This window comes from Leptinotarsa decemlineata, unplaced genomic scaffold, assembly GCF_025532065.1.
Source record: "Leptinotarsa decemlineata unplaced genomic scaffold, Ldec_3_MD MMD2_tig00000133_RagTag_RagTag, whole genome shotgun sequence".
NCBI classification, from domain to species: domain Eukaryota; kingdom Metazoa; phylum Arthropoda; class Insecta; order Coleoptera; family Chrysomelidae; genus Leptinotarsa; species Leptinotarsa decemlineata.
In genome coordinates this window covers 7,767,151-7,781,881 of record NW_027412542.1, presented here as the reverse complement: position 1 = coordinate 7,781,881, position 14,731 = coordinate 7,767,151, and the positions used below count along the sequence as shown (strand labels likewise).

The following is a 14,731-nucleotide window of genomic DNA, read 5'->3' as shown; positions in this document are numbered from 1 at the left end:
GCATGTAACTCCAACGGTATAGGCAGTGCATGCCATAATAGCTCTCAGGGAGCAAGAATTTTTCCGACTTGATTCTCACCAACTAACTAAACTGTTTCAAATCTTGAAGACGATTTTGAAAAAAAAATTTGGCATAGTACTTGATTTCAATGAATCAACTTATTTGGATATATCAAAAAGAAGTAACGATGTTTTTGGAAAATCACAATCTTTATTTATTGATTATGATATAAAATATGTCAGCTGAATTAAATGAATATGAAAGTGAACAAAATGAAAATTATTAGTGAATGAATGAAAATAATTGAGAAATTATATAAAGGAAACCATAAATATCACAAATTAGTGTATAGAAATGTTCAGCTGTTTTATGGAATATCTTTGTCGTCAAATATTTGAAAAACATTTTCATGCAATTTTTCTGCAATACTGATAGTATTGCAGAGTGCGATACTGACTATTACTAGCAAGCCAAGATTTTTCAGAATCATAGTTTTGATTTGGGAAAAACAGTTCAATAAGTCATGAATGAGAACCCAGAGTTTTAGTAAAAACACAACATTTTAACTTATAATGCACAAAATATGAAAGGAAAAGTAGTTATTTCGGAATGGTTGGTACCTGAAGAATATAATGTGCTTATTTATCATATTTTATTGATATTCATTCATGCTTGAGCAAGTTATTATCTCATGCGCGATTTGGTAAAAGGTTAAAGTTCATCAAATATTTGATTTCAGCCGATGCAAGTAAATGATCAGTTGAATCAGCTCTACCTAGATATGGAACTGGAGGGATTATCGAAAAAACTATTTATCGAAGAGGGTATTACATCCAGCAGTAGTAGCAGCGATGAAAACACTGGTCATAAAATGAAGGTAATCTTTGATGAATTTCCTCTATGTCATTCATTTACAAACGTAGAAGCTACAAAATTTTATACTTTAATTTTCAGTGTTTTTATTTGATGCTATCATATTTTTTCACCGGAGTTGTTAAATAGGCATGATGTATTATCAAATGTTGAGTTTGGTTTTCAAAAATCTAAAGATTAAAATAATGGAACGTTCAATCTTCAACTGATTGGAGCCTGACACGTGTTTCATCAATAAGTTTCAGTTTGTTGAAGTAGATGGCAGAATATCTGTTATGAACTGTATTAATAGTACTTGGTCTGGTTATATTCTTGATGGTTTTTTTTTAATATCAATAACAACAATAATGATTTGTTCGATTGATGACCTATTTATTTTGTAGAAATTCATATTGAATATAGGATAAGGAAAATAACTTTTGCATCATTTCTACAAAATTTTGTATTTATTACGACGGGTTCCAGTTTGTTGAAACATTCTCAAGTGAACTGATACTTTTTGTCACAAGTCCTTAAATATACAATGATACAGGCAGGTACTTGTGATAGGTACCTGGTCAGGCACCTTTGGAGAAGATTTAAAAAGTATTGAATGAGTGTCATTGTGTCTAGAATTTATATGATTCTCTAGAACATATATTTGAACCTGACTTATTGAACCTATATATGCTGTGACTGGGAAGCATACATAATTTTATAATATCTTCATGAATATCTTAAATTTTTTAATTTTTTCAATTTATAATGTTATTTTCTCACTGTCTATTTTCTCTAATGCTTACTGTTGTGATGAACTTTTTTTTATTGAGTTTTTTTTTTCAGCCAAAGAAAAAGAGGAAGTCTATCAGCTCCCTTATGATGATTTACGAGGAAAATGCACCCTTTCCTCCTCCACAGGATAAATATAAGTAACTGGAATCATCTGGTCGAGTCAATTTATACAAAATTTCTATTTTTATACCAGTCATATTTTAAAAAAGAAACAGAAACTTATTGAGAATTAAGGATATAAAAGTATTTTTTTAGACGTGATTTGTACATATTCGAAAATTTTGATGTTGAGCTAATGTTAAGAACATTTTTGAATTCTTTTATATTCTACAGTATTGTTATAGTGAATCTATCAATAGAATTTTTGTAAACTTATATAAATATCGTATCTATTATATTTAGTAAACTGTTTCAATATAATAAGTTGATTTTTTTCAAAGCCCAGTTTCCGAAAATAGAAAGATGTGGTATAGATAACGAAGTCTATTACCTGAATTTTCAAGATTATAAATTTCTTCACATACTTTCTTCAGACCAGAACTATCAGAGATGAAACGATCATCTGATAAAATTAGCAAAGACCAAACTTTTTACTGGGCCTGTATTAGGTACTATCGTTACGATGAAGAACAATCATTCAAAAGTGGAAGGTACAAATAAAAAAGTCCCACCCAATTGACAATGTGTAAGTAAAATGAGTTATCACCTCATTTATTCATTACAAAGTAGTGAAAAGTGTTTATAATTCAACAAAAGTTTTTATATGGAAGAGATATGGTTTTTTTACCAATTTGTGAAATTTTGTGCTCAATGTTTGATGTTCAGGGCTATTCAAATTACAGTTTTTGCCTACTTTAGAGTACCTTTGAATGATAGGAGTGATTTAACTCTTTTGTTCTGAAATACAATTTTTCGGTATATCTTCTGTATTTACTGAGATATTGAAAATCTGCTGAAATTTTCTCACATGTTCTTTCAATCAGCATCAGAATATGTTTATAAAACTTGTATTCAAAGTTTTGTCTGGTGTGGACCACCCGCAACTTCAAAATTTCAGATAAGAAACTTTTTTCAGTCGCAGTTTTTTGCGGTTTATCTCTACAGAATGACGAATGAGGCATTCAAAACTGTAAAATCACCAAGAGCGGTGCTTGAGCGAAAGTGGCGATTCATTTTGAATTCAATTCGATGTAGATAATGTTCATTACAAAAGCGATATCGGGAAGTTTATTCTATGAGGTTTTCTTCTTCCGACTAGAAGAGTTCTTGAAAAGTATTATTCTGGGAGTATTGAGTTGTATCTCTGACAGATGAGATGAATGATCCAAAATACCAAGATTACTTAGGTATGACGATTGCGAATGACTTTCATCTGCACTATACAGGGTGTTACTAAATAAGTGTAAAACATTTAAGAAGGTGATTCCTTATCGAAAAAAAGATAAGATCTTTCATATAAAGAAATTTCGTTGGAACATCCATACAGCCCCTTAAAGGGGTACATAAAATTTGTATAACAATTTTTTTCACGAGCACTAAAAAAGCTACAATATTGAAATTAACCTGACTTTTTGTACTACCAAAAAGACACTCAGCCAGAAATTTATTTGGTTTACCACATGGTTGCAAGGGGTGGAAAACGCAAACCCTAAAATTTATTTCCAATGTAATTTTTTGTCTTTTTATTTGTTTACCATTTAAAAATTAATTTCCGATAGCCTGTTTCATTCTAAACAAAAAATGTCTCTTGGGTTTTTTGCCCAAAATAAACCAGTTCGCAGCAAAAAATTATTTTACGAACAACTACAGAGATACATCGTCATAAATGCGAAAATACGAAACTAATCTATCTAGTAGGTCGCTGTTAGCGATAATGACCATTAAATTGGTATGACGCTGTCAGTTTGTCAATTTCCGAAATTGAATCAATACTAAATGTGTGTTGTTGTTCTGTTCTTAATTTGTTACTTCATTAATTCACTTGTTATTAAAATGGCATACACAAATGAGGAAATGGCTGATATGCAATACGTTTACGGTGTGTCGCAGGGGAATGGGTTAGAAGCTTCTAGAAGATATGCTGAAATTTATCCTCAACGGCAGCATCCTTCGCATAGAATATTTGCTCGACTTCATCAACAATTACGAGAATATTGTTCATTCGACAAAAGAACGCAGGCTTGTGGTCGCCATCGAGAAGTAAGAACACCACAGCTTGAGGAAGCAGTACTTAATTTGATTGAAGAACAACCTACTACCAGTAATAGAAAGATTCCTTTCCAGCTAAATGTTGATCATATGACGGTATTTCGAATTTTAAAGGAACAACTCTTATACCCTTACCATCTGCAACGAGTACAGGCACTATTACCGCGAGACTTTCCGAACCGACTTGAATTTTGCAATTGGATGCTGGAAATGATTAGAAGAAATTGTGACTTTCTGAAGATGATAGAATTCACAGACGAATGTACTTTTTCTCGGGACAAGATTATTAATTTTCCTAATTACCACATATGGGCTGATGAAAACCCTCACGCTATTGTCGAAACTAACCACCAAGAACAGTTTTCTCTTAACGTGTGGCTCGGAGTTATTGGGGATGATTTAATTGGGCCTCATTTTCTACCTCCTCGATTAAATGGTGAGGCATACGTTCAATTTTTAAGAGATGTGCATCCAGTTCTGCTGGAGGAAGTTCCTTTGGGCGTCAGAAGGGATATGTTTTTTATGCATGATGGGGCTCCCGCCCATTTTGGTCAAGATACACGTCAGCATTTAACTTAAACATATGCAAATCAGTGGATAGGTCGAGGAGGATCCCAGAACTGGCCCGGTCGATCTCCGAATCTCAATCCTCTCGATCTCTATTTGGGGCCACTTACAGCATTTGGTTTATCGTACTCCTGTTCGCGATGTAGAGGACTTAAGAAACTGCATCATCGATGCGTGCAGGGTAATCAGATAGATTTCAGGAATATTTGAGCGAATACGTGGCTCAATGCGCCGACGTCTAGACGCATGCGTAATGTCTGAAGGTAGACATTGAACATTTACTATGATTTCTACAGTTTGTGTGTTTTGTTATTAATAAATTAGTTTTGTTTATTACCTTTTAATCGTTTAATGCTGAAAACTGGTTTATTTTGGGCAAAAAACCCAAGAGACATTTTTTGTTTAGAATGAAACAGGCTATCGAAAATAAATTTTTAAATGGTAAACAAATAATAAGACAAAAAGTTACATTGGAAATGAATTTTAGGGGTTGCGTTTTTCACCCCTTACAACTATGTGGTAAACCAAATAAATTACTGGCTAAGTGTCTTTTTGGTAGTACAAAATGTCAGGTTAATTTTAATATTGTAACTTTTTCAGTGCTTGTGAAAAAATTCTTATACAAATTTTATGTACCCCCTTTAAGGGGCTGTATCTTAACAAGGGATGCTCCAATGAAGTTTCTTTATATGAAAGATTCTATCTTTTTTTCGATGAGGAATCACCTCCTTGAATGTTTTACACTTATTCAGTTACTCTCTGTATAAGTGAAGGTTAACAGACCAATGATAACGTAACAGAGCAATTTCCTTGTGGTCAAAAGGCACAGAGATAGGCTTGCCGGCTATCTCTGCTGCTAGATCTACTTCCTCTCCACATTTTTCTGGAGATTGAGGGTAGATGGGCGGTATTTATAAAATACAGGCACTTGTGGAGTATGGCACACTACTGGCAGACAGTGAACGTCACAGAATTCTGGGGATGACCTCCGACTAATTACTTTTAACTGTCAACAACAAACTTCCTTATACAGTCCTGTTCCCGAGTAGAGAGGATTAGATCCTTTGGGGTGAGAAAATAAGAGAAGATAGCTGTTGATTCGCATGTGGTAAATGGTTCTGGTGCAGGTGTATACAGCCACTGTCCCAGGACAGAGATATCAACATGCCTAGGGACCTGTGCGACCATATTTCAAGAGGAAATTTGTGCTATCGATTTGTGTGTGGAGAGCTTGGCAGAAACCAACCTTATATACGGATTAATAAAAATATTATCGGACCAGTCAAGTGGCCTTGGAAGCTTTGGTATCTCACCAAGCAACGTCTAAATTCATAGTGTACTGCCAAAAAACTATCTTCAATGAGAATCTTCAAAAATCGTCTCTGAAATCCTGGCCACACTGGCCTGGAACGTAACGGAGCGGCTGACTTCTTTATAAGGGAGCATGCGATTTCATTGTTCCACAACCTGTAGTCGACATCCCTTTATGCTTTGCCAAACACTGAACAACTGGACTGGAAACACATTTCAGGTTTCTAGCAAAATCTACCCTAGGATTTTTACATTAGAAAGTATTTATACATTCTTCTGTATCTGTATCTGTAGAGTGGGGCACATGTGACCCACATCCTGCATAGAGGTGTGTCCACTGGCCCCATATTATGGAGGTGTTTCCTTAGTTGACAGTGGCCAGTCAGAAATCCTACTGTTAAGCGTAGGTGTTTTCTAGGCATCGCTAGATATTTCTTCGGCGCCAGCTTTTCAGGATCGCCCAAGGTGATCTTGGCAAGATTGCATCCTTTGATTCCATCCCATATCATTAAGGATTGTACATGGGTGTAACATTTGGCTAGTTCCACAATTGTCGAAGTCATCAGACCGTAGCGTAGGTGCCACTGGGTCCTGAGTTCTTCAAAGTATATTACCAAACAATTGTTAGACTGCAGCAGCGGTGAAATACATTGGCTAATAAGCCTACTTACAAGTCATTGTCGTCTGAATCATCATACGCAGAGTCCTAAACTGTCGAAAGACAGTGCGTGTCGTCTCTGAAACAGCAGAGCACATACTTTGTGCTTGCCCCGCTGCAGACTGAATAAAATTCTTAGAGTTCGATGAAGCTTCAATTTTGACATCTGTTCATTAAGATCACTCGTCAAATAAGCCTGGGTTCCTTATAAAGATAAACTTGTTTGGTTGAGTTTGAATGGATCTGAGCATAATGAACCCCTGCCGGTTGCGGTGGAAAATCGAATAGAGCCACTCAATATTATTGTCATATTGAATTGATATTCTTTGAAATACATTTTTTGTGAAGGAGTCAATGTTTCTTACTTCTACAATTGAAACAATATCTTGATGTTTTTACAATTTGTGAAACGGGACTCAGTATTGAAATGAAGAGTTATGATTTATTCAGACGAGATCGTGGTATGAGAGGAGGAGGAGTATGTCAAGTTCTATCGGTTGTCAATAAACAAAAGCGATGTGGTTGACAGTAGAACTGGAGAAATTAGCACTTGTTTTCTTTTCTTGAATAACAAATGAGTCTGCCAGTCTGATTGACCTAATTTTAGTTAATAGGGATACTTAGAGAATTGATATAGTCGGATTACCTTTTCATGAATGTTTCTACGTACCGCTATATTTTCGAAGGCTGAAATTTTGTATGTAGGTTCGTTTTATGTTGTAGGTGTGCAATAAGAAAGGATTTTCAAATATTCCAAGTGGGGTACCAGCGGCGGGGGAAAAAGGAGCGTTCATGAAATGGAGCTACCTTTTCATCAATGTTTCTCCGTACCGATATATTTTTGGAGGCTGAAATTTTATATGTAGGTTCGTTTTATGTTGTTAATGTGTAATAAGATAGGATTTTTCAATATTCCAACTGGGGCGCCAGCCAAGAGAAAAAAGGCGCGTCCATAATACAAAATTATCTTTCCATCACTGTGTCCCCATGTCCTTAAATTTCCGGTGGATGAACTTATATTTAGTATCAGCATTGTCTCGTGCGAAGCCAGGGCGGATCGTTAGTATATACATACTCCATACATGGTAATTTTCACTATTTACAGTTATTCAATAATTATCATATAAAGTAAACTGAGTCAACAGTAAGTTTTCAACTCTCAAACAGCAGAACAGTAGCTAAAACAGGAAATCTACTGCAAATATAGTATATCTGGCAACAGTGAACACGTGCGATTTCTCTCTCAACTGCTGTGAAAGATTCGATCTTCTCGTTCGCGGCATAATAAATTACACTGTAATATACGAGGAGCCTTCAACAGTAAGTTTTCAACTCTCAAACAGCAGAACAGTAGCTAAAACAGGAAATCTACTGCAAAAATAGTATATCTGGCAACAGTGAACACGTGCGATTTCTCTCTCAACTGCTGTGAAAGATTCGATCTTCTCGTTCGCGGCATAATAAATTACACTGTAATATACGAGGAGCCTTCAAATATTTGATTTTGAGACAAGAGTAAAGTACTCTTACTTTGAAAAATCTCGGGAAATGTTATTCAAAAAAGTTGTTCAGCAATGAAAAATACATCTAGATTCAAAGTCATGGCCATCTAGGCGAAGATTATTTTTTTTAAATGAGGACTACGAAAAAAAAATTGCTAAAACGATAAGTAAACAGCATTCTGTATACGACGGTTCACTCTGGAAGCCTGTAATATTATGAATTACACAACTATGGTGTTAACCACGGTCAATTTTTTTGAAGAGTGAAATTTTGTTGAAAGTGTTTGGTGCAAAGTTATTTTTATTTTTTTTCAACATCGGAAATAAGTCAAAATTATGCTGTATCGTGACAAGAACTCAATATTCAATAATATCAAATTACAAAACATCAAAATGAAATAGGTATTTCGGAACAAACTCATTGATTTTCTAGAGATTTTCTTGTCCAAAATAATTCTCCAAAATAATCTTCAGATTATTGGCTCATCATCAGTATAGTACAGCCAAGTGTCAGGATGGGCAACACTTGGGTATGAAAAAAAAAAGAAATACAAATGCACGGAGCCATCAGCAGAAGCCAGCCGCACATTTGTGGTATGTTTGATAGATCTTGTCAAATGTCAAAATCATCACGGAGGCAGCTTATTGAGTGTCTTGATATAAATAAAGAAGTTAATAATTTGACATAGCACTCAAGAAATTGGCAAACCATAGACACGTGTTTCGGGCTTTTGGCCATCGTCAGTATGGTGCAGCCAACTGGGTTTCCCCATGATGCATTGTTAGCTATGAATAGGTTGAGATTCCGTTATGATTGTCACTCCACAAATTTTGTTTTTAAACTGATTGATAATTTAATCCTGGTCCGGTAAGAGAACTAGGAATATCTCTCAACAAGTTGTTCAATAATATTACCAATTTCTTCCCACCTCACAGCATTAACAATTCATTGACTTCAGTGGAAAACATAACCAAACCACACCACATAATTCAATTTTAGTTGTATTCGATGTAAAGAGTTCTCAACAGTTTCAGCGATAGTACACGACAGCTGAAACAATTTATGACATTCATGAATAATCTCAATAGAAACATTCAGTTCACACTCAAAACAGAGATAGAAAAACGGACAAATGTCTTAGACCTGACCATTACACACCATCAGAATAAATTTGAGTTCAATGTATTCAGAAAACCTAGCTATACAGATATTACCATCCCAAGTTATTCTTTCCATCCAGACAGTCATAATTTAGCAGCCTACAATTCAATGTTGCACAGAGCATTCTCGCTACCTTTGTCTGCTAACAATCTAGCTAGGGAGATTAAAATAATTAGACAGATATGCCTTAATGAAGGTTTCAACGCAGACACAATCCAGAAGTTAAGCAGAAAACAAAGCCGTAACTTCACTTACAGATTAATATACCCCCACAGATCAAACAACCAGAAATCAAGAAATGGGTAACTCTAACATATTTTAGTAAAAGAACAGAGGTGATTGTAGGTTTCTTCAGAAAAAACAATGTGGGAGTGACATTCAGACCACATGCCAGGTTTTCTGATTTCCTTTTCAATGCCAAAGATAAGGTGGACAAGTTGGAGATATCTGGAGTTCATAAGCTTAAGTGTCTGGAGTGTAATAGTGTTTTTGTGAATATGAAAGGTTGTTCAGACTAGGTAAAAATGATTCGAAGTTTTCAAACCATTCCTTGGGATGCAACCACAAGTTACGGTATCTAAACGATACGGAAATTTTGCACTATTCAAGGAACGGTTGCAAACTCAATTATTTGGAATCCTTGGAAGTTTATAAGCATAAACATTACGGGTGCAACTTGTTAAATGATCAAATCGATCCAGTTTACTTACCGGTTTTCAAATTAGCGTATCCACATTGTCACAGATAAACAAAAATCAGGTACTCAATTGAGCTAGGTACCTCGGTTATTACCTACACTGGTGTTATATGATGCTAATGTAATCAATCATTTGTAGTTTAATGTACGAGTTTGAAAATAGGACGAAACGGCAGTAACGTTTGTTACAAATAAAAGTGGTAACAAACATAGAATGTTTCAATTCTCATTTCTCCTTATCTTGAACACATTTTATAGACTCGATTTTTAATTGCCCTGTATATATGTCACTTCCTAACCATCACGTTTACTTTAATTGCCTGGATTTTAGTTGATACTTAATGTTGATGTATTCAGCTTTTCAACACCGGATCTACTTGTTTTTTGTATAGGCAGCGAAGAAAAATTTTCAACAGTAACCAAACCTAAGTTGAACTGTCAGCAGAAATAATTATTAGAAAACTCTTTGGTTTATTCACATGAAATAACAGTATTTCAACAATATTTACATAAAATGACGCTCTCAGATCCAGATTGATCCTTCTCTTTTGATCGTCCTCTTATCATAGGTGCGCATCACTGCGGCTATTACAGGTTTACTTTTCTCTTCTTTCCTTTCTTGTTTTCTCTGCCTGAAACTCTTTAGGCTCAATCTTCGCCAAATCTTATCCGTTTCCGCACTGTCTTTGCACTCGTGTTTACGCATCTTGCACTTTCTGATCGAAACTTTCGTGTCACGCTTCTCCAACAAATTGTTTAAAGTGTCTTTATCAGAATCGTCAATTCGAAAAATTGTCTTCAAGACGATCGATATTTTGCAATGAGCGTTTTGAAAGTAAACGTATCGTTGATTTTTTATCCAATTCTCCATTCTTTTGATACGGTTGTACTGCTGGGAAGAAGTGTCACACTTCCACTAGATGAAGTTCGTTTATGCAACACAGTTGGAGATAATCAGATTAGCCCAGTTCTGAAACGACTGATCCTTACTTCTGAAAGGTTTCAATATCGTCAGAGTAGTAGTTGAGGGGGTTTCGGTCTTGAAAATATCTTTCACCCAAAGAACTTTACGAAAGATTAGATTTGCGGTATGCGGACATACATGAAAGAATAACTAAATTAAAAATATGTGACTCGACCTGAATTCGAACCCAGCTCTCGTATTTTCTAGAAAGGTTCATTAACAAGGCGTCAGAGTAGAGAATACAAGAACTGGGTTCAAATCCAGGTTGGCTGCATAATTATAAGGGTTTATTCTTCATGAAAAATTTTCACCAATTTTTTCTATTAGGAATGATGAGAATTACAAAACCCCATAAATCATATTGCTTTTTGATAGTAATGACGAAATAGAACACGTGTTTGGAATCGCATCTTAAAATGTGAGACTCTAATCTTCGCCTAGAGGGTGTGTAGTAGGTAGTGAGTGAGTCTATTCGGTCCTCCACTGCAATCCGCGAGTTTTTAGTGCGGTTGATGTTATGTTTTGTTTTGTATCTGACTGGTTAAACAATAACGCCAAGGTTTGAACACTTGTTGACTTGAATATAATAAATACTACTTCAAGAAAAATCTGTTTATAAAATCCAATGAAGGCCATTCCGTACTGGCCGGCTGGCAATATTCATTGTGAGTATTACTGAAGTTTTTTCCCAACACCAAATTGTCATTTTAACACCTCGACACGTGTTTCCATCGAGGGGTATTGTAGATGACATAATAAAGAAGAAGAAGTTTACGTTAAGAATGAACGAAATCTCGACTTCTATAAAGGACAAAAACCAAGATAAATAGAACAGATACCTGCGTCTATGTATGGTATACCTGTATGGTATAAATAAGCATAGCTTGGTAAGTATGATAGTTTGATCTTCCTCTTGAAGATGATCACCTGGTGATCTAAACACGTGTCGAGGTGTTGAAATAACGATTTGGTGTTGGGAAAATATCTAGTAATATTCATTACTATACCAAAGGTTACAAACAGTGCATCACGAATTCATTGTGAGGTTTGCAACGACCACCGAAGTGCTACGTTGTCAACTCAATTCTAAATACAAACTGTAAGCTAGAAATATGTAACAGTTCACACTGATTCAAGTGGACCAAATGAATTCAGCTTCTCAACGAAGCCGATTACATTATTTGCTGAGTGATCTTTCAGGTCAGCTGGCAGGAGTGGGACCTGGGGCCGAATTATATGGGTCTTATTGATCCCGAATAAACCTGTTTGACTCTTATATTCCTATAAGGATATTCAATAATTTTGATGATTTTTTTCAAAATTGAATCTTCTAGAGTTTTTTATAACTTTGGGACTGCTATTTATTTACCTATACAACCCCATATTTGTGACAAGGGCATTTCATGAAAGAATCACATTTCGAATACAAAATCAAAAAAAAAAATGTTTTCGAGTTTAGATTAACTCAATATTAGAAATAAGATTGTAGTCGAATCGTTATCGATAAAAAAATAAAGAACATTTTTGGAAATGTTAGGTTGGTAAATGTTAGGTTGGTAACATCTTTGTAACTAATAGCCTCAAGCTGGTTGTTACATCCTGTTCCTATTCTGAATACTCATGTTGTATAGGGTGTGTGCCCTAAATAATAAACTTAACACTATTGCTAACATGTGCTTAATAATTATTACATCCAAACATGGCGCAGTCGAGACCGTTTTAGTTTAAACTGAAGTAAGGGACGTGATTTCAGCCATGCAATTCAACAAACCTTCAGATTTCGACGTCAATGCGGATAACATCTCCGAGAGCTTCAGAAGATTCCGCACTGAAGTAGAAGTTTATTTTGTAGCCACAGAGACTGAAAAGAAATCACGAGAGGTCCAAGTAGCGAGGCTGAAAAACTTATTGGGATCCGATGGATTGAAACTTTACTCCACAATCACGACATTAGAGCTAGGTGCAGAAACAGTAAATTCAGTTTTGGATATCCTTGAAAAGCATTGCAACCCACGAAAAAATGTGACAATGGTGATTTATACATTTTTTGGTAGGAAACAAGCAGTAAATGAACCATTTGAACGCTATTTTACCGATCTAAAATCACTAGTAGCACCTTGTGAATTCGGTGAACAAGAAGAAAAATTGTTGAAATCCCAAATAATCCTTGGACTATATGACAAAAGTACTCAAGAAATACTTTTCAGAGAAGACCATTCATTGGAAAAAACAGTTAATTTTTGTAAAACAGTCGAGATGGCAGAGCTCAACATGAAAATTTTAAAAGCATCACGTGCAGTGAAGACACTGATTGATAATCCAACAGAGATACTCGAAGGGAATCGGAAGCCACAAATGAAAAGACCACAAGAATACCGGGATCGTCAGGATAATTTATATGCATGTGATCGCTGCAGCTTAAATCATGCTAAAGGACGATGCCCAGCATTTGGTAAACAGTGTTCCTCCTGTAGAAAGTACAATCATTTTGCAAAAAAATGCATCTGAAATAAGCGTAATAATGGCACTCAACAAGCTAATGAAGTGGTAGAGTTGAGTAATGATGTTTTTAAGCTAGATTCTTCAAACCTGTGTGCCTGTGATTCTATCACAAATGGGAAAAATGAATGGCTCGCTTTGCTCCAAATTAACAATCAACCGATTGAATTTAAACTCGATACTGGATCCCAAGTTAATGTTATAACAACTACTGCTCTTCAGAAATTGGATGCCGATCTAAATATAAGAAAAACTGATGTACTTCTTGAATCCTTTGGTGGATTTGTTGTTCAACCGATCGGCTGTGTTAACCTTGATGTTCAAAAAGACGATGTGAAAATAAATGCCCCGTTCATGGTTGTAAATAATGACAGAACACCACTTCTGGGACTAAGCTCCTGTGTTGAACTTGGACTTCTTCGTCGGATAGACAAGGTTACTGTCCCAGTTGATGACTTTATCAAACAGAATCAGGATGTTTTCAAAGGACTAGGATGTTTCCCAGACATATGTAAGCTATAACTCAGTAATGATGCTACCCCTAAGGCAAATCGTGCTCGTAGAGTTCCTTATAAAATTAAGAATAAATTAAAAAGTTGCTTAGATGATTTATTGCATGCAAAAATAATAAAGCAAGTGGATGAGCCTTGTGAGTGGATTAATAATCTTGTGATTGTAGAAAAACCTGAGTCTTCACTAAATTTGTGTATTGATCCGCAACACTTAAATAAGTATTTGATCAGAGACTACTATGAAATTTCTACCTTAGAGAAAATAAGTTTGCAACTTGCTAACAAATGTCACTTCTGTCTTTTCGATTTAAAAAATGGGTTTCATCAAATTAGACCAGATGAGGAATCCAGTAAGATATGTTGTTTTAGTACACCATTTGGTTTTTTTAAATATCTAAGAGGCCCTTTTGGTCTAACAGTTTTGCCAGAATTCTTTCAAAAACTAACATATAACTATTTTGGTCATATAAAGAATGTTATAGTTTATTTTGATGACATTTTGTGTTGTGCTAGCTCAGAGGAGGAACTTAGATAGACAGTTGGGGAAGTTGTTTCTGTGGCAAGAAAATACAATATTGAATTCAATTCTGAGATAATTCAATATTTTGTTAATGAAGTTGAATATCTCGGATTTTAATTCAATAAGTATGGCCATGAACCTGACTCACAAAGAATTCAAACAATATTCAAAAAAATTTGGGAATGGTTAATTTTTTAAGAAACTTCATACCTAATCTCTCTGATTTAATAGCCCCAGTTACATATTTGTTGAAAAAAGAATATGTTTGGTTGTGGACTAAATCTCATGATGAACATTTTGATAATTTGAAATCTGTTATCTCAAATATTAATTGCTTCTTTTGATCCTGTTAAGACCATTGAGATACAAGCTGATTCTAGTAATTATGCTGTTGGTTGCTCATTGATACAAGAAGGAAAACCAGTTTTGTATGCTAGCAGAACTCTAACTGCCTCTGAACAAGAATATGCACAAATCGAAAAAGAA

The 14,731-nt window shown here is 35.1% G+C and overlaps 1 protein-coding gene across 8 annotated transcripts in view; it reads left to right on the top strand.

Moving 5' to 3' along the window:
• Positions 1-2,062, top strand: part of per (period circadian regulator) — a 64,034-nt gene extending 61,972 nt beyond the window's left edge. For 5 of the 8 annotated variants that reach the window (XM_074172656.1, XM_074172654.1, XM_074172652.1 and 2 more), the window contains 2 exons: positions 741-878; positions 1,697-2,061. In XM_074172656.1, the coding sequence (XP_074028757.1) occupies positions 741-878; positions 1,697-1,786 (228 nt within the window). In that variant the 3' untranslated portion in view covers positions 1,787-2,061. Of the gene's footprint in view, positions 1-740; positions 879-1,696 lie in introns of all 8 variants that reach the window. The other 3 variants (XM_074172651.1, XM_074172650.1, XM_023157128.2) reach the window with 1 other exon arrangement.
• The last annotated feature ends 12,669 nt before the right edge of the window (positions 2,063-14,731 follow it).